At 48.5% G+C, this 20,473-nt stretch overlaps 1 protein-coding gene across 2 annotated transcripts in view; it reads left to right on the top strand.

The window, feature by feature from the left end:
• Nucleotides 1-20,030, top strand: part of cmtm8b (CKLF-like MARVEL transmembrane domain containing 8b) — a 144,569-nt gene extending 124,539 nt beyond the window's left edge. For both annotated transcript variants that reach the window (XM_072508708.1, XM_072508707.1), the window contains 2 exons: nucleotides 16,024-16,143; nucleotides 18,027-20,030. In XM_072508708.1, the coding sequence (XP_072364809.1) occupies nucleotides 16,024-16,143; nucleotides 18,027-18,113 (207 nt within the window). In that variant the 3' untranslated portion in view covers nucleotides 18,114-20,030. The remainder of the gene's footprint in view (nucleotides 1-16,023; nucleotides 16,144-18,026) is intronic.
• Nucleotides 20,031-20,473: the final 443 nt, after the last annotated feature.

Raw genomic sequence — 20,473 nt, forward strand, 5'->3', positions numbered from 1 at the left:
GTGAGACACGACCTCCCCTTCACAAAACAAAAAAGTATGACGCACATTGTCGGGATGGCCTCAGGACATTACCTCAGGCCCTCCCTGATGCTCCGCCCCCGATGGGCCAAGTCCCGATGGCGTGGAACATTTATCCTATTTTTGGGGGGAACTGAGGGGGGGGGGGGGCGTTCCGTGGGCAGAGGGGGCTTTGGCGGGGGCTGGGGGTGCTGGTGGGGGGGGGGGGGTGGGGTGGTCCCGGGGTTGTGAGCATGGTCAAAGGGGGACAGTTTTTGGCAGGCCAGATCCACGCACGGCTGCCACCATGTAGCACGGCGCGGCCGCTGCAGAACGCCGCTGTACACCTGCGCGGCCACGGACCCGGCAATTCTGTGGTCATATGTGCAGGTAAAGCCGGGGGCTTTACGCTGTGTGCCTGCCAGCCCCCCCCCCCCCAACCAGATGGAGGATCGGTGCAGCTTTTGCGCCGTGTTTTTGGGCGTAAAACGCCACTGTTCCCACACTAGCGTCAGCACTTACTCTTTAAATCGGAGAATCCAGCCCATGACCGTAAGTCAGTCACTGAGGATGGTAATGCAGGGAATTCTTGTGATGTACGTGGAATGCAAAACGTGGGCCAGCATAAATCTTCAGCAGCGGCACAGTGGTTAGCACTACTGCCTCACGCCGCTGAGGACCCGGTTTCGATCCCGACCCCAGGTCACTGTCCATGTGGAGTTTACATGTTTTCCCCTTGCCTGCGTGGGTCTCACCCCCACAACCCAAAGCTGTGCAGGTTAGGTGAATTGGCCACGCTAAATTGCCCTTTTATTGGAAAAAAAATGAATTGGGCACTTAAAATTATTTTTTAAAAAGCATGAATCTTCAGTATATCCAGAGGCAGCTCATTTGAACATAAGAGGAGTAGGCCATTCAGCCCTTCTGTGACCCTATTAGATCAGGGCTGATCTCTAACTCAACACTATTTGTTTGCCTTTTTATCCATATTTACCTGGCCAAATCTCTGGGTTGCGGTTTTGAAATTTCCGGTTGAGCGAGACTCAGCAGCTTTTTGTGGTGATAGGAGTTTCCCCTTGGTTGAAAAGATACCATGTGATTTTGTTACTGAATGGCTTAACTGTAATTTTAAAATGGCTCCGATTAGAGGAAATTGTTTCTCTCACCTGATCACTGAATCCATTTATTCTTTTAAAGACCTCAGAGAGATCACCCCTGTCAGGTTTCTTTGTCTCGCTTTGCAACATCAGAGAGATGGAAATGGTGGGAAGTCTTTGGACTGTGGTCCCTTGCAGCTGTGCCAGATAGTTCAGGACACTGACTTGCTGTAGAGAGGTGTGCAGCCATTTGCAGTGGAAAGCAGTCCTCCCTCATGTATAGAACCCCTGATTTGCTGGAATTGTTATATACATATAGTGCTTAAAGTATGTGCTGGACAGTGACTGTGACTTAAATGACAGTGGCCTTGAATAGCATTTTAGCTCCTTGGAGCAATTGACTGTGCAGAGGGATTGAAAAACATGCAGGTCACAAAAATAAGAGGTTGTAGTAGTGAACAATTCTATATTCCGTTTGGGGGATGGGTAGTAGAAATTCATTCATGTAATATGTAGACTTCTCTTGATTTCCTTCGAGGCAGATAGTGCATGGGCCACTGCCTGCATGTTATTCTTCAATTATAATCTATTCAAAGTAGAGAATGCGCCTATATTGTAAACTGATTTACAGTTTGAAAGCTGCCCAGAGCAATGTGAACATTTAACATTTTCAGGTTCACAAAATATGATTGTCCTGTCTTCTAGCAAACGTAGAGTATCCCATTGTAATATAATAAATCTTCTTTTTCTTTTTTTTAAATTTAGAGTGGCCAATTATTATTTTTCCCAATTAAGGGGCAATTTATCGTGGCCAATCCACTGACCCTGCACACTCCGATTTCAGGTCAAATCGCAATTCTCCATCACCTCAACAGAGGAGTCAATGCGTTCCAAACCGCACGTTTGCATTTAAATTTGCGTGCCCAACCTGGTATTCTCAGTCTCCGAATTCACGACGGCGAGGTTTACTTGTGCTTTTAAAAATCATGAAACCGCCGTCGTGGCTGCTGAGGGAGAGAGAGGGTGTACTGAACGTGTCCAACATGGCCATAGTTTTCTGACAGTTGTGCTGCTGGCCGGGGTTTCGGGGGCTTCTGCCAGGGCCAGGGGGAGTAGCAGGGGGTGGCCAGGAGGTGGGCTGTGGAGTTGGGGTGGATGGATCTGGAGCACCATTGCTTTGGCCTGCCATGCAGCTACGCAGGCCGTTGACTGCCCACTGAGACCACAGGTCATATGGGTGTCCCCCAGGACACTCCCCCAGATACCCTCTCGCCCCAGCTGACCCATCAGTGGGACAGGCTCCCTACAGTGCAACCAGTGCCACCTTGTTGGCTGTGATGAGTGTGTGTGGGGATTGTAATGTGTATATGCGGCTGCAGCGTCCCGAATGTCAATCACGGTCCCGGCGAATCCCGCACCGTTTTTCATTACAATCGATTGTGTTCCATGTGGCACCGGTGCTAACCCCTCCACAGTCACTGAACCAGTCCAGATTCGGCGCCAGTTTTGCTGCCGTTAAAGTCCATGAATCCTGCCCCGGCGTCAACACTTAGTCTCGGGGTCGGAGAATCAGCCCTAGTTGTTTCACACCTAGCTGGTGAACCAACGTTATCACATTGGTGACGAGGATAAAGCAGAGGATTAGGTCCAAGTCAGGTTGCAGAACAGAAGAATGTTTCAGGAAAAATGCCTCTATTCGATGAATTAGATCCCTTTGTTGCCTCCATTGAGGATTGGACACAGTATATAGAACAAAGAACAATACAGCGTAGGAACAGGCCCTTCGGCCCTCCAAGCCTGTACCGGTCATGATACCACTCTTGGTCAAAACCCTCACTTCCTTGTGCCATATCCCTCTATACCCATTGTATCCATGTATTTGTCGAGATGCCTTTTGAACACCAAAGAACAATACAAGAACATCTACATAATTATTTTATGGCCTCAGAAGAGAGGAGGAGGAGGGGAAGAAGAAGGCAATTCTTTTAAGCATGTATGTGCGACCCAGGCCTACAGTCTAATCCACAGCCATATGTTCCCCAATGCTAGTTCATTCATGGAAATAGTGGGCACGATTCAGCGGCCCTGTTGTGCTCGGCGTGGATCCAGGATAAGTGGGTGAATCAGGTTCTGCTTTGGGCCGATCGTGAGTCACCCGACGCGGAGCCCGGCGCAATCTGGGTCTTACCCTCACTGGGCAAGATCCAGATCTGCATTTTTAAAGGAGCCGGAAGCTAGATTCACCCAGTCCCCGAGACTCAACAGCCGCACCTGCAACACCTCGCCAGTGCACCGTTTAGTGCCGGTTCACACAAACATGAAGCAGGCATAAAGGCACCTCGGACAGTCTGACAGGCCGTTGGGAACCTCCAGATGGTCGGAGACAGGGTAGGAAGGTACCCTAGCACTCCCCCGGCACCTTGGTACTACCAGCCTGTCACTCTGGCAGTATTATCATGCCACTACCAGGGTGTCCAGGTGGCACTGCCAGGGTGCCATGATGGCAGTGCCAAGTGTTGGGCGCGAGTGGGCCTTGGTAATTGGAATGGGGTGAGGGGAGGGTGTTCCCATGGGCCTCAACAAAGTTGGGGGAGTGAGGGGGTGGTTGATAACGGGAGGGGGGGGGGGGGGGGGAGATCGGGGCCACCGATCAAAATGGCGCCCCAATCTGCGATCAGCTCACAGCAGGAAATCCCTCTAAGTGTGGCCTCAGTGGGGAGAAGCTCCCCGAAGCTGAAAAAAACAGCAAAGTGTCTTTGAATAGCGATTGTTTGTCTGCACTGCAGCAACCGAGAAACACGCTACTAAACGCACCCAAAAGGGGACTTTAACATTAATCAGCTGAAACACACCCAGTGGATTTGGTGAAGACACACTATCATCCAAATCCCTCAGTCATCCTGCAGCATTTTAAGTTTAATTCCATGAGGAGCGCCCCATGAGAGACCATTGCAACCTACATTACGAATCTAAGACAAATAGCAGAGCACTGCGGTTTCGGGGCCACCCGGAACGATATGCTGAGAGGTCGCTTCATTTGTGGAGTCAATAACGAGACCACCCAGAGAAAGCTGTTACCGGAGCCAGATGTAAATTTAAAAAAGGTGCTGGAAATAGCACTGGAGATGGAGAGCACTGAGAAGAGTGCACAGGAACTTTAGAGTGCACAAAATGGCGACACGGCTCATCAGTTAGGGCAGGAAGCTGCAGTCAGTAAGGGCACCAAAAGTGAAGGCACTAGTTTTAAAAGGGAAGCAAATTTTGCAGCAGAGTCGGAAGATTTAGGAGAGTGAATGCAATACCAAGTATCGAATCGTGGTGTTACTTCTGCTGGGTAATCACTCTCAAGGACCTTGCAGATTTAAGGAAGCAGAATGCTATTCATGCCACAGGAATGGGCACTTGAGGCACCAGTATAAGAGCAAGCCAAGCCTGCTCAGTGCTAAAGGCAGTGACACATCGCAAGTACAGTAAGAAGTCTTACAACACCAGGTTAAAGTCCAACAGGTTTGTTTCGAATCACTAGCTTCGGAGCAGTGCTCCTTACTCAGGTGAATGGAGAGGTGGGATCCAGAAACGTTTATATAGACAAAAGTCAAAGATGCAAGACGATGCTTTGAATGCGAGTCTTTGCAGGTAATTAAGTCTACAGGTCTAGACGGAGCAACTGGAGAGAGGAATAAACACGGGTTAAAGAGATGTGAATTGTCTCAAGCCAGGACAGCTGGTAGGATTTTGCAAGCCCGGGCCAGATGGTGGGGGGTGAATGTAATCCGACATGAATCCAAGGTCCCGGGTGAGGCCGTACTCATGTGTGTGGAACTTGGCTATAAGTTTCTGTCCGGCGATTCTGCGTTGTCGCGCGTCCTGAAAGCCACCTTGGAGAACTCTTACCTGAAGATCAGAGGCTGAATGTTCCTGACTGCTTAAGTGTTCCCCAACTGGAAGGGAACATTCCTGTCCGGCGATTGTCGCGCGATGTCCGTTCATCCATTGTCGCAGCGTTTGCATGGTCTCGCCAATGTACCACGCTTCGGGACATCCTTTCCTGCAGTGTATGAGGTAGACAATATTGGCTGAGTCGCACGAGTATGTACACGTACCTGGTGGGTGGTGTTCTCACGTGTAATGGTGGTACCCATGTCGATAATCTGGCACGCCTTGCAGAGATTGCCATGGCAGGGTTGTGTGGTGTCGTGGTCGCTGTTCTGAAGACTGGGTAGTTTGCTGCAAACAATGGTTTGTTTGAGGTTGCGTGGTTGTTTGAAGACAAGTAGTGGGGTGTGGGGATGACCTTGGCAAGATTTTCATCTTCATCGGTGACGTGTTGAAGGCTGCAAAGAAGATGTCGTAGTTTCTCTGCTCCAGGGAAGTACTGGATGACGAAGGGTACTGTGTTGGTTGTGCCCCGTGTTTGTCTTCTGAGGAGGTTGGTGTGGTTGTTTGCTGTGGCGCGTTGAAACTGTCGATCGATGAGTCGAGCAGCCGTATCCCGTTCATACAAGGGCATCTTTCAGCGTCTGTAGATGTCTGTTACACTCCTCCTCGTCTGAGCAGATCCAGTGTATACGGAGGGCTTGTCCATAGGGGATGGCTTCTTTAATGTATTTAGGGTGGAAGCTGGAGAAGTGGAGCATCGTGAGGTTATCCGTGGGCTTGCGGTAAAGTGAAGTGCTGAGGTGACCGTCCTTGATGGAGATGAGTGTGTCCAAGAATGCAACCGATTCTGGAGAGTAGTCAATAGTGAGTCTGATGGTGGGATGGAACTCATTGATGTCATTGTGTAGTCGTTTCAGTGATTCTTCACCGTGGGTCCGAAGGAAAAAAATGTCATCGATGTATCTGGTGTATAAAGTCGGTTGAAGGTCCTGTGCGGTGAGGAAGTCTTGTTCAAACTTGTGCATGAAGATGTTGGCATATTGAGGTGCGAATTTGGTCTCCATGGCTGTTCCGTGTGTCTGGATGAAGAACTTGTTGTCAAAGGTGAAGACATTGTGATCCAGAATGAAGCGGATGATTTGCAGAATTGCATCTGGAGATTGCCAGTTGTCGGTGTTGAGTACTGAGGCAGTTACAGCAATGCCATCATCATGGGGGATGCTGGTGTAGAGCGCCAAGACATCCATTGTGATGAGGAATGTTCCTGGTTCAACTGGTCCATGGGTGCTGAGTTTCTGTAAGAAGTCCGTCGTATCGCGACAGAAGCTGGGCGTTTCTTGTACGATGGATTTCAAGATGCTCTCGATGTAGCCAGAGAGGTTCTCACACAGGGTCCCATTGCCTGATACAATAAGACGACCTGGTGTGTTGGCCTTGTGTACTTTCGGGAGGCAGTAGAGATCTCCAACACAGGGAGTACGTGGGATGAGAGCACGCAGGATGCTCTGAAGGTCTGGATCCAAAGTCTTGATCGGTCTGTTGAGTTGGCAGGTGTGTTCATTGGTCGGATCTGCGAGTAACTGTCTGCAGTGTTCCTGGTTGTTGAGTTGGTGGTACACTTCTTTGCAGTAGTCTGTTCTGTTCAGTATGACGGTGGCCCCTCCTTTGTCTGCTGGTTTGATGACGATGTTGTGGTTGGTCTTGAGAGCGCGGATGGCGTTGTGTTGTGCTTGGGTGATGTTCGGAGCTGTCTTGTGAATGTGACTGATGAATCTGGCATTGACACGACTCCGGACGGCTTGAGCATACATGTCGAGTCTGGGGCAGCGGCCTTCCGGAAGGGTCCAATTTGACTCTTTCCTCTTCGGTTGCCGCACCGCAGATCTCTCGGTCTTCTGTTCCGGTTCATTGGTTGTCCCATTGGGTTCGCTGTCAGCCTCTTGGGGTCTGTAGAAGAACTCCCGGAGCCTCGTTCGCATGATGACTTCCTCTGTGTCTGCAGCGAGACTGATGGGGTCCATTTTGGTGGTGGTGCAGAAATTGAGCCCTCTGCTAAGGACTTCGATTTTGTCTGGTTGAAGGGTGTAGTCCGACAGGTTGACAATAGATTTCCTTGTATTGTTTTCTGCTGTGGAACCGGGGGAGGCTTGGTTGCTGCTGGTGGTGATGCCGAGTTTCTCAAGGTTCCTGTTCTTGGTGTGCATATAGGTGGTGTAGTATCGTTGTCTCATCTGTTTGGCGGTGTTCCGTAGCTGGTCTGCTGCATCCTGAGCGCAAGTTGAGAATATGGACTCTATCTTGGTTTCCAGGTTTCGGCGTCTGCTGTAGAGCTGGTGTACGAGGTGGTTGAGGAGTGTGAGACTCCGCCGGCATCTCCACATCATGACATCGCAAGTACAGTGTAGAAGATGTTCCTACAAATGATTGAGTGTTCATTCACTGAACAAAGTGAAAGCGGGCAAGGTAGCCCCCATCACAGTGGTTCTTTTGGTTTGTAATAGACCTATAGAGTTGGAAGTAGGCACGGAAACATCCGCTACCCTCATAGGGGAACACAGGTACAGGTACTGGCAAGAAGGAGAACTGCCTTTGGGTTTCAGCAACACATCAGTTAACTGGTGACCTATATGGGACAGGCCATTGTCAAGGTTCTGCCCAGCAATAGGTAGAAATCTGCCTAGTAACAGCAGTAATGCAAATGCAAACCAGGCTTGATGGAATGTGATCTCCCCAACAACATGTGTAGGTTTGCTTAGCGATAGCAATAGCCAGCATTCAAAAGTTATAGTGAGATGCGATTTTAAAAGTAACGAGATGCAGGTGTCTAGACAAACGATATATAGTTGCCAGCACCCTCAGAAGCGGAGAGGCGGCTTTACATATAACCGCCTGTGAGGCCAGTCCCCAGTATAAGAGCCAGGAGCCTAGGCAAGGATCTAAGTCTTCGAGCCAAGGTTGTACAGAAATCTTCTGTAAAGGCAGCATAAAGATCTTCGCTCCACCAGGAAAATACATTTCCTCGGCTTGACTATCAGCCCTGTATTATGTGGTAACTAAAAGCTGGATTTTACTTATAGATTTGCATAATTTGGATGTTGTTTGTGGAAAGGGGAAGTCTTAAGGACTCAGGGATGGTAGATGTGGGCCGGAATTCGACGCCCATTGGAATTCTCTGTTTCAGCTGGCAGAACATTTCCGCCACAGGTTTCCTGGCGCATGGGGTGGCTTCAATGGGAAATCCGAGTATGGAGTAAAGGAGTTCCACCAGTATGTGTATGGAAGGCATTTTACCATTGTAATGGACCACAAACCCCTCTTGGCTCTTTTTAAGACCCTGTACTACAGGAAATTGTGATGGTGGCAAACCTCTTGGATATGTTGCAGTTTTGGCGCAGCAAATCAAATATTGGACCAGCAGAGACCCTCTATTATCCAAAGTGAGCATAGTAAGAAGTCTTACAAAACCAGGTTAAAGTTCAACAGGAATCACTAGCTTTCAGGTGAATTCACCTGAGGAAGGAGCTGCGCTCCGAAAGCTAGTGATTCGAAACAAACCTGGCGGACTTTAACCTGGTGTTGTAAGACTTCTTACTGTGCCCGCCCCAGTCCAACACCGGCATCTCCACATCATATCTAAAGTGAAGCACAGAATATTAACAGATGGACCAACAAGCCAGTGTCTGAAGAGATGAAGCCATATTGCATTTGGAAAGATGAGTTCAGTTGTGAATCTGGCATTATACTTTAGGGAGCGAGGGTAGTCGCCCCTGTACCAGCACTTGGCTGAATTACACAGTGCCCATCTGGGTGTGTCAAAATGAAGATGTTCACCAGGAGTTATGTTTTGTGGCCTGGCATAAATGCCGACATTGAGAGGTTAATGAAGCACTACAATTAGTGGCAGTTGCAACAGAAGTTGCCAGCTACGATCCCTTTGCACCCTTGGGAATGGCCTGGTCGGCCATGTGTGCATGTCCACATTGATTATGTGGGGCCTTTTTTGGGCATGATGATTTTGCCTCTGATAGATATCCATTCAAAGTGGATGGAAGTGTTTGAAATGAAGTCGACACGTTGCATGCCACAGATGAGAAATTGCATCAGTGGGATACTTGCAGTAATTGTATTGGATAATGGAACTTCCTTCACGAGTACTCAATTTCACCTCCATGATTGGTAGAAAGCATATCCGGACCATGCCATACCACCCAACATCCAACGTGCAGGCTGAATGAGCAGTTCAAATCTTCAAGATAGGTCTTAAAGAGCAGCCAGGTGCGAGTCTGGAAACCAGAATGTCTCTATTTCTTTGAGGACACCGGACAATGCAGCATTAAACAACAGGAGTGCTGCCAGCGGAATTATTGATGTATCGGCTTCTTCATACCAGACTAAGTCTGGTGTTTCCGAATTTGCCAGGGAGGATAGAGGCCAGCCAGAGCAGTCAGAAGTAAAACCTCAATTCAGGCAAAGCAGCAAGGTCATTGGCAATAGATGAAGCAGTCAGAAATTTCAGAAGCGGACCAAGCCGGGAACAAAGGGTTGAAGCAAAGACAGGACTGCTGTCTTACAGAGTGAATATACAAGATAGAATTGTCAGGAAACATGTGGATCACTTACGTGGAAGACAGATATCCCAGCAGCCAGTTCTACATTCTGAAACCACATTGCCAGCAGGAAATGTTGTTGGGCTTCCGGGTGCGGCGATGACCAGCTGAGTCGCACGTTTCGGCAGCTCCCTGTGAAACGGACTTTTGGGCTCTTGATAGGAGCCCCAACGGCAATTTTAACGGCTAAAAACACCGTGCGGTAAACCAGGAGGGTGTTCCCCCTGGACACGGATGGAAAAAGGAGAGGAAAGTGGCCGGATTGCAGCGGATCCTTTGGAACAACGGCAAGGAAGGCAAGCAAAAACCAAGATGGCGTCGGAAGGTGGCAGTTTAATATGGGGCCCTGAACAACAAGAGTTCTTGAAATGCTGCGTGGAGGAGATAAAAAAGGAAATGAAGAAAGAGTTGTTGGCCCCGATACTACAGGCGATCGAAGGGCTGAAAGAGGAACAAAAGACCCAGGAGCAGGAGCTTCGGGTCGTGAAGGCGAAAGCAGCCGAGAATGAGAACGATATACAGGGCCTGGTGGTGAAGTCGGAGATACAGGAGGCACACCAGAAACGATGTGTGGAAAGGTTGGAGGCACTGGAAAACAACGCAAGGAGGAACAACCTGAGGATTCTTGGCCTTCCTGAAGGTGTGGAGGGGGCGGACGTCGGGGCATATGTGAGCACGATGCTGCACTCGTTAATGGGAGCGGAGGCCCCGACGAGTCCGTTGGAGGTGGAGGGAGCGTACCGAGTTATGGTGCGAGGATCGAGAGCAGGAGAAACTCCCAGAGCCATAGTGGTGAGATTCCTCCGTTTTAAGGATAGAGAAATGGTCCTTAGATGGGCGAAGAAAACTCGGTGCAGTAAATGGGAGAACGCGGTGATCCGCGTTTATCAAGACTGGAGTGCGGAGGTGGCGAGAAGGAGGGCGAGCTTTAATCGGGCCAAGGCGGTACTTCACAAAAGGAAGATAAAATTTGGAATGCTGCAACCGGCAAGACTGTGGGTCACATATCAAGGGAGGCACCACTACTTTGAGACGGCGGATGAAGCGTGGACTTTTATTGTAGAAGAAAAACTGGAATGAGTGGATTATGAAAAAGAACGTTTGGACAAAGTGGTGGGGCGAATGGGGGGGGCGAAGAGGGGTTTTATGTTCTAATCCTGCGGTATGGTAACTTTTCTTTCTCCCACAGGTGGTGTTGGGGGGAGGTGGGGAGGTAGAGGAGATGGGGCGTTGGCCATGGGAGGCGGGGCCGAGGGAGAGGCGCGGGCTTGGTTCCCGCGCTATGATAATTATGGCGGGAATAGAGAAGCAGGAAGGAGGGGGCGGCGCACGGTGCGAGCCGAGGTCACGGGGGGAAGCCGAGGTCAGCCAGAGTTTGCTGACTTCTGGGAGCAACATGGGGGGAGTAATTACGCTAGCGGGGGGTCTAGCGGGGGGGGGGGTGGGAGGGGGGAATTACTGGATTGCTGCTGCTGGGGAAAGGGGGGAGTGGGTACGGGAGAGGATGGGCGGGGGGGCACCGCCTGGTGGAGATACAGCTGCGTGGGAACTGGGTGAGAAGCTGGAAAAAGATGATGGCTAACCGGCAAGGGGGGGGGGGTGGGAAGCCCCCCAACTCGGCTGATCAAATGGAACGTGAGAGGGCTCAACGGGCCGATAAAGAGGGCACGAGTACTCGCACACCTTAAGAAACTTAAAGCAGATGTGGTTATGTTACAGGAAACGCACCTGAAACTGATAGACCAGGTTAGGCTGCGCAAAGGATGGGTGGGGCAGGTGTTCCATTCGGGGCTGGATGCGAAAAACAGGGGGGTGGCTATATTAGTGGGGAAGCGGGTAATGTTCGAGGCAAAGACTATAGTGGCGGATAACGGGGGCAGATACGTGATGGTGAGTGGCAAATTACAGGGAGAGATGGTGGTTTTGGTAAACGTGTATGCCCCGAACTGGGATGATGCCAACTTCATGAGGCGAATGCTAGGACGCATCCCGGACCTAGAGACGGGAAAGCTGATAATGGGGGGAGACTTTAACACGGTGTTGGAACCAAGGCTGGATAGGTCGAAGTCCAGGACTGGTAGGAGGCCGGCAGCAGCCAAGGTGCTTCAGGATTTTATGGGGCAGATGGGAGGTGTGGACCCGTGGAGATTCAGTAGACCTAGGAGTAAGGAGTTCTCGTTTTTCTCCTATGTCCATAAAGTCTATTCGCGCATAGACTTTTTTGTGTTGGGTAGGGCATTGATCCCGAAGGTGAGGGGAACGGAATATACGGCTATAGCCATTTCGGATCATGCCCCACACTGGGTAGACTTGGAGATAGGGGAGGAAACAGGAGGGCGCCCACCCTGGAGAATGGACATGGGACTAATGGCGGATGAGGGGGTGTGCCTAAGGGTGAGGGGATGTATTGAAAAGTACTTGGAACTCAATGACAATGGGGAGGTTCAGGTGGGAGTGGTCTGGGAGGCGTTGAAGGCGGTGGTTAGGGGGGAGCTGATATCAATAAGGGCACATAAAGGGAAGCAGGAGAGTAAGGAACGGGAGCGGTTGCTGCAAGAACTTTTGAGGGTGGACAGACAATATGCGGAAGCACCGGAGGAGGGACTGTACAGGGAAAGGCAAAGGCTGCATGTGGAATTTGACTTGCTGACTACAGGCACTGCAGAGGCACAATGGAGGAAGGCGCAGGGTGTACAGTATGAATATGGGGAGAAGGCGAGCAGATTGCTGGCACACCAATTGAGGAAAAGGGGAGCAGCGAGGGAAATAGGGGGAGTGAGGGATGAGGAAGGAGAGATGGAGCGGGGGGCGGAGAGAGTGAATGAAGTGTTCAAGACATTTTATAAAAAATTGTATGAAGCTCAACCCCCGGATGGGAGGGAGAGAATGATGGATTTTTTGGATCGGCTGGAAATTCCCAAGGTGGAAGAGCAGGAAAGGGTGGGACTGGGAGCACAGATCACGGTAGAAGAAGTGGTGAAAGGAATTAGGAACATGCAGACGGGAAAGGCCCCGGGACCGGACGGATTCCCAGTTGAATTTTACAGAAAATATTTGGACTTGCTCGCCCCGGTACTGACGAGGACCTTTAACGAGGCAAAGGAAAGGGGACAACTGCCCCCGACTATGTCTGAAGCAATGATATCGCTTCTCTTAAAGAAGGAAAAGGATCCGCTACAATGCGGGTCCTACAGACCAATTTCCCTCCTAAATGTGGATGCCAAGGTCCTGGCCAAGGTAATGGCAATGAGAATAGAGGAATGTGTCCCGGGGGTGGTTCACGAGGACCAAACTGGGTTTGTGAAGGGGAGACAGCTGAACACGAATATACGGAGGCTGTTAGGGGTAATGATGATGGCCCCACCAGAGGGTGAAACGGAGATAGTAGTGGCGATGGATGCCGAGAAAGCATTTGATAGAGTGGAATGGGATTATCTGTGGGAGGTGTTGAGGAGATTTGGTTTTGGAGAGGGGTATGTTAGATGGGTGCAGCTGTTGTATAGGGCCCCAGTGGCGAGTGTGGTCACGAATGGACGGGGATCGGCATATTTTCGGCTCCATAGAGGGACAAGGCAGGGATGTCCTCTGTCCCCATTACTGTTTGCACTGGCGATTGAGCCCCTGGCGATAGCGCTGAGAGGTTCCAAGAGATGGAGGGGAATACTTAGGGGAGAAGAAGAACACCGGGTATCTTTATATGCGGATGATCTGCTACTATATGTGGCGGATCCGGCTGAGGGGATGCCAGAAATAATGCGGATACTTGGGGAGTTTGGGGATTTTTCAGGGTACAAATTGAACATGGGGAAGAGTGAGCTGTTTGTGGTGCATCCAGGGGAGCAGAGTAGAGAAATAGAAGACCTACCGTTGAGGAAGGTAACAAGAGACTTTCGTTACCTGGGCATCCAGATAGCTAAGAATTGGGGCACATTGCACAGGCTAAATTTAACGCGGTTGGTGGAACAGATGGAGGAAGATTTCAAGAGATGGGATATGGTAGCACTGTCAATGGCAGGGAGGGTGCAGGCGGTTAAGATGGTGGTCCTCCCGAGATTCCTCTTTGTGTTTCAGTGCCTCCCGGTGGTGATCACGAAGGCTTTTTTTAAAAGGATAGAAAAGAGCATCATGGGTTTTGTTTGGGCCGGGAAGACTCCGAGAGTGAGGAAGGGATTCTTACAGCGTAGTAGGGATAGGGGGGGGCTGGCACTACCGAGCCTAAGTGAGTATTATTGGGCCGCTAATATTTCAATGGTGAGTAAGTGGATGGGAGAGGAGGAGGGAGCGGCGTGGAAGAGATTAGAGAGGGCGTCCTGTAGGGGGACCAGCCTGCAGGCTATGGTGACAGCCCCATTACCGTTCTCACCGAGGAACTACACCACGAGCCCGGTGGTGGTAGCTACACTGAAGATTTGGGGACAGTGGAGACGACATAGGGGAAAGACCGGAGCATTGGGGGGGTCCCCGATAAGAAACAACCATAGGTTTGCCCCGGGGGGAATGGATGGGGGATATGGAATGTGGCAAAGAGCAGGAATAACGCAACTGAAAGATCTATTTGTGGATGGGAAGTTTGCAAGTCTGGGAGCGCTGACCGAGAAATATGGGTTGCCCCAAGGGAATGCATTCAGGTACATGCAATTGAGGGCTTTTGCGAGGCAACAGGTGAGGGAATTCCCGCAGCTCCCGACACAAGAGGTGCAGGACAGAGTCATCTCAAAGAAATGGGTGGGGGATGGTAAGGTGTCGGATATATATAGGGAAATGAGGGACGAAGGGGAGACTATGGTGGACGAACTAAAAGGGAAATGGGAAGAAGAGCTAGGGGAGGAGATCGAGGAGGGGCTGTGGGCAGATGCCCTAAACAGGGTAAACTCGTCGTCCTCGTGCGCCAGGCTAAGCCTGATTCAGTTTAAGGTATTACACAGGGCACATATGACTGGAACACGGCTCAGTAAATTTTTTGGGGTGGAGGATAGGTGTGCGAGATGCTCGAGAAGCCCAGCGAATCATACCCATATGTTTTGGTCATGCCCGGCACTACAGAGGTTTTGGGTGGGGGTGACAAAGGCGCTTTCAAAAGTAGTAGGAGTCCGGGTCGAACCAAGCTGGGGGTTGGCTATATTTGGGGTTGCACAAGAGCCGGGAGTGCAGGAGGCGAGAGAGGCAGGATATTGCTAATGTGGAAAGAAGCCAAGCCCCCGGGGGTGGAGACCTGGATAAATGATATGGCGGGGTTCATAAAGCTAGAGCGGATTAAGTTCGTCCTAAGGGGGTCGGCTCAAGGTTTCACCAGGCGGTGGCAACCGTTCGTCGAATATCTTGCGGAAAGATAGATGGGGGAAAAAAGAAGGCAGCAGCAGCAGCCCAGGACATGGGGGGGGGGGGGGGGGGGGGGGGGGGGGAGGGATGGGGGTGGGTGGGTGGGGGGGTATAGCTTGTGACAAGGCAGTTGCCAATTAGGGCTAGTTTTCATTTTTGTTATTTAATATTTATTTATTTGTTGTTTTTTGTTTATATAAAAAAGGTCATTATTATCTGTATTGTTATAATGTTGTGTAAAGGATGCACAATGTACTGTGTTGGTTGACCAAAAATTTTCAATGAAATATTTATTAAAAAAAAAGGAAATGTTGTTGGTTCTCTGAGTAACAAAGCACCAAGTCAACCTGCGACAGGAAAGCCTGCAGCCACCACAGAAACGGATGAGGCTGAGTTTCCAGTACCTGAGGAGATACCAGGTGCAGTAGTTTCTACAGAAAGTACCCCCGCAGAAGCACCCAACTCAGTGGAGTTATGCCGCTCTGCCAGAAAGCAGAAACCACCAGAGAGACAAATTCCATGATGGACTGGTTGAATGGGTTGAATGATAAATTAATTGGGAATTGTATAATTTAACTTTCATCATTGTATAAAGGGATCTTGAGTGGGAATGATGTGGTGTCTGACCCCTTTAAGGGACGATCAGCTGATAGGGACACATGACCCAGAAATAAAACAATCACAGGACCACGGTGGGAGTTCACCCAAGCGGGCCTTTTGCCTCTGGTCGATTCTGAACGCTGACTGGCAGCCACAAAGCTGCAAGACTCTGTAAGATAGTTTGTTGTAAATAAACCTTAGTTATTTCATACCTAGCTGGTAAGCCAATAATGTCTCCTCAAACAGAAACACCAAAAAGAGATGAACTGATTGTTCATCTCACTTGTTTGTGGGACCTTGCTTTGTGAATATTCATTGCTGCATGTGTCGGCATAAGTGACAACATTAAAAAGCAATTCTTTTGGCTGGGTGCTTTCAGATACCTTGATATGTTCAATATGTCCTATATTAATGCAAATTTCTTCCTTGACCTAATTCTGCATTAGAAATGTCTCCATAAGACTTGTATATCAGTGCTAATCTAGTATTTATATGGGTAATAATGCTGTGTCTTTTAACTACAGGGCTTGAGTTTTAATGCCAGCGCGGCTTTGTTATACCTCTTAGCCTCAATTGTGGATGCCATTTCAATTAAAAAAGCTGGAGAAGGCACGCACAACTACAACTGCTGGATAGCTTCAACAGTAAGTCAATTTTGGATCTCATACTTTGTCCACGTGTGCACATACCCGTTTTATTGGGTAAACAAGAGCCAAACTAGTTAAAAATTACTCCTATTTGCCATTCTCACCACAGACAGCAATGCCCATCTGAAGAGTTGCTTTTGACTCCTGGATTATTTGTGGATGTGGAGTCCAGTCAGGTGAACTAGCAGTAAGGTTCTCATCCAAATTCCCAATAGAAAGACGGTTCCTTCTCCAAAGGGGGAAATCCCACCCATTGTGAAACTGTAAAGAATGGTGTTAGCACTCAGAGTGACATCCCAGCCTGACTCAGTGTCTTTAAGAGAGTATGGAAGAAAATTAGTGAGGAAAAGAAGAAAAATTAGGAGCATTCAGAGAAAGGATTTGCCTTCTCACCTATCCTGCCTTCACACGCACACATTTAAATTGATAAAGCTGCCCCTGGTGGGCCAGTTCAATGAAACAGAAGCCAAAGATTAGATCGTCAGGCCTGGAATGTAATGGGGTCGAGGGACAGAATGCTGAAAACATGCATATAATAATTGGCATTGTTGAACCAGACTTGCCACATTTTAGCATTTCGATTCATTTTTTGTAGTATTTCCATCTCCTATTTGTCATGCTTTATTTGTATTTTATTATTTTGTGGGAAGCTAGCGAGGTCAGCCTTTGTTGTTCGTATGTTCGTACACAATTGCCCTTGGGAAGGTGGTGGTAGTGGTGAGCTGCTTTCTTGAACCACATCAACCCATCTAGCATAATGCACTCACAGGTGCTATTAAGGAGTTCCAGGACTTTGGCCAACTTACGGGGGCGAGGGGCAGCACGGTGGCGCAGTGGGTTAGCACTTTGGCCAACTTACGGCGCCGAGGTCCCAGGTTCGATCCCGGCTCTGGGTCACTGTCCGTGTGGAGTTTGCACATTATCCCTGTGTTTGCGTGGGTTTTGTCCCCACAACCCAAAAATGTGCAAGTTAGGTGGATTGGCCACGTTAAATTGCCCCTTAATTGGAAAAAATGAATAGAGTACTGTTAAAAAAATTTTTTTAACTTACGGGGGGGGGGGGGCGGAACAATTATATATTTCCACGTCAGGATGGTGTGTGACTTGGAGGGGAACTTGCAGGTGCTGATGACTCCATGCATCTGCTGACCTTGTACTTCTAGGTGGTAGAATTTGTGGGTTTGGAAGGTGCTGTTGAAGGAACCTGGGTGAGTTGTGCAGTGCATCTTGTAGATGGTGCACACTGCTGCCACTGTGCGTCAGTGGCAGAGGAAGTGGCTGTTTAAGGTGGTGGATGGGGTGCCAATCAAGTGGGCTGCTTTGTCCTGAATGGTGTTGAACTTTTTCAATGTTGTTGGAGCAGCACTCATCCAGACAAGTGGAGAGTATTCCATCCCACTCCTAACATCCCAATAGGAATGGGTTGCATGGTAGCACAGTGGTTAGCAGTGTTGCTTCACAGCTCCAGGGTCCCAGGTTCAATTCTGGCTTGGGTCACTGTCTGTGTGGAGTCTGCTCGTTCTCTCTGTGTCTGCGTGGGGTTCCTCTGGATGCTCCGGTTTCCTCCTACAAGTTCCAAAAGACATGCTGTTAGGTAATTTGGACATTCTAAATTCTCCCTCTGTGTACCCGAACAGGTGCCGGAATGTGGCGACTAGGGGCTTTTCACAGTAACTTCATTGCAGTGTTAATGTAAGCTTACTTGTGACAATAAAGATTTTTTTTTAAACTTGTGCCTTGTAGATGGTGAATAGGTTTTGCGAAGTCAGGAGCTGTGTTACTTGTTGCAGGATTCCCAGAAATCCTCTGATGTATGCCAAAATCAATGTATTTGAATAGTATGAAGTGAATTAAAGTATGTATTTTCTTTTGTCTTATAGATTTTCGCTTTCATGGTCACCCTCTGTTACTCTGGCAATGCATATTTTAGCTTTCAGACTTGGAGATCAAGGGACCAAGGACCATAATGAGCTAGTATTCTAAAGGCACCTTTGGTAACTGGGGAACAATTGGTGTGACCAAAGGAATTGTGCATAATCCCTATCATTAATATATATTCTGTATTAACGTGACTGCTAACTTGGCTCAGTGTTTATTTTAATTTAATCTGTAGAATATTTAAGATATTGCTATAGCGTTTGTACCAGATTGTGAATATTGACATTTGAGACTTATTCCTCTTCATTTTCTGTCACTTCCTCATCTCCTTCCGGGACATTGACCTCACTGGGACACAGTTCCCCAGAGATATTTTCCCAATGATAACTCATCCGACTGGTCCATTGACTCTGGGGGGCATCTTAGTTGTGCGTCACCTAGTCCATGGTCAACATGCACACTTCCTGTAGGAGTCTTCAAGTGACAGTCTTCAAGGAGAATCATAAATGATTGTTCCTTTTCTTAACCAAGGGGTGCTATGGTCCCTCTACTCCTGTACCAGCAAGAACTGCAAGCTCGGCGTAGACTGGGGTCTAAGCCGGGACCTTCACCATCATGGACGCTGAATGTACCACTGAATCGTGGGGATTATTTGTGTCTTTTAAAAGTTGTAAGTGGGAAAGATTTTACTCCATGAATTTGACAACTTTCTTAAAATTGGAATTGATTGTGTTTTGTTCTAATCTGTTACTAAATTAACAACAGGGAAGCTTTGCCTTGCATATCGAGAGGGCAAATGCTTTAGCAAAATTATTTGCAACATTTCTATCTGCCCAAGTTTTAAATTAAAATTGTCACCAATGGATTCATATCACATACTCTCTCCCACCCACTCCCATATTTTTTCACCCTCTATTGAAGGTGCTAACCCTGCTGTTACAGATGCATGTCTATTTGCTACCATCCTGTACCTTGTCTATTCTTCATGTGAACTTAAGACAGTTAAGTGTTGGCAGGCAATCTGATCATAGAATAAGAAACAGCCATGGCAGATCCTACCCTTACTGAATGGTGATTCTTCCTTAACGTAAGAAATACAAGAGGCGGCAGCACGGTGGCGCAGTGGGTTAGCCCTGCTGCCTCACGGCGCTGAGGTCACAGGTTCGATCCCGGCTCTGGGTTACTGTCCGTGTGGAGTTTGCACATTCTCCCCGTGTCTGCGTGGCTTTCGCCCCCACAACCCAAAGATGTTCAGGGTAGGTGGATTGGCCATGCTAAATTGCCCCTTAATTGGAAACAATGAATTGGGTACTCTAAATTTAAAGAAATACAAGAGGCAGGATAAAATCTAGGACACTCGTGGTCTCGATGACACGTTGTGACACATTGTGCATTTACATACTGAGAGAGGTGAATTGTAACATTGGTGCCACTGTCCAATCTGGGATCGGCTAATTTAGCAAAGACTGGGCATTGAACTTCTGTCCACCCTGACCAGTTCCACACTGCAGAATGTCTTTACCAATTAAGGTGAAAATGAACACAGATTATGCAGCAGAAAATAATGCTCCATATTGTTATTTTTTTGCAAGCTGTAGTAATATTACCAATTACTGAAAAATGATTGTCAGTAATAATGGTGCAGTAAATGGCAGCTGTCTTTTAATTAACTGGTTATTCAAATGCGTTTAAATAACCACACAATTATTAATTGATAATGTGCATAAGGTGCCCATCTTTATTTATACAGCAACAGAGAAAACTTCCAATTTTTTTAATGATCAGAAATGTCACTCTAAACATTTCCCTGATGGCTGTGAAATAGCAATAAATGTCACATTGTACATTGATGTTTACTTTGATCTTGCATATTACAAGTTTATAAAACAGGAAGTTGGTCCTTCCAACCTTTTTAAATTAATTGTAATGTTATGTTGCTGCCATGTTTACTGTACAGTGTGTCCTGTTTTCCTTTGTGTGCAGGTTAAATAAATATTTTCAATGTATATGTTTCAGTATTTACTTTAACCAGGATGTTGGTTCATACATAAGTTATCTGAGGTGGAGTCTGTGATTAGAGAACAGAGTTTGTGATGGGGTTCTGAATACAACAACCGGACTTTTCTTGCTGTTCCCGTAGGTGGGATCTTCCCGGTTCCACTGATGGCGACCCTCGCTGCGGGTTCCCAGGCGGCAGAGGGTGTGAACAACAGGAGCCCCATTGACAGCTGCAGGACTGGGTGATCCCACTGCTGGCCAATGGCCGCTTGTGCTGCCTTGAATTGCACGGCATGGCGCCCTCATGCGCGGGAGGGGGTGGGGGGGGAGGGGTGCGCGGGCTGTGGAAAATCTTGCTCAATGCCTTCAGCTTCCCAATTTAGCCAGAGGACTAGTACAGGATAGCAGATGAGCCAACTAACAACTCTGAGACATGGAGGCGTCAAGAAAG

The sequence above is a fragment of the Scyliorhinus torazame genome, chromosome 6 (genome assembly GCF_047496885.1).
Source record: "Scyliorhinus torazame isolate Kashiwa2021f chromosome 6, sScyTor2.1, whole genome shotgun sequence".
Taxonomy (NCBI): Eukaryota; Metazoa; Chordata; class Chondrichthyes; order Carcharhiniformes; family Scyliorhinidae; genus Scyliorhinus; species Scyliorhinus torazame.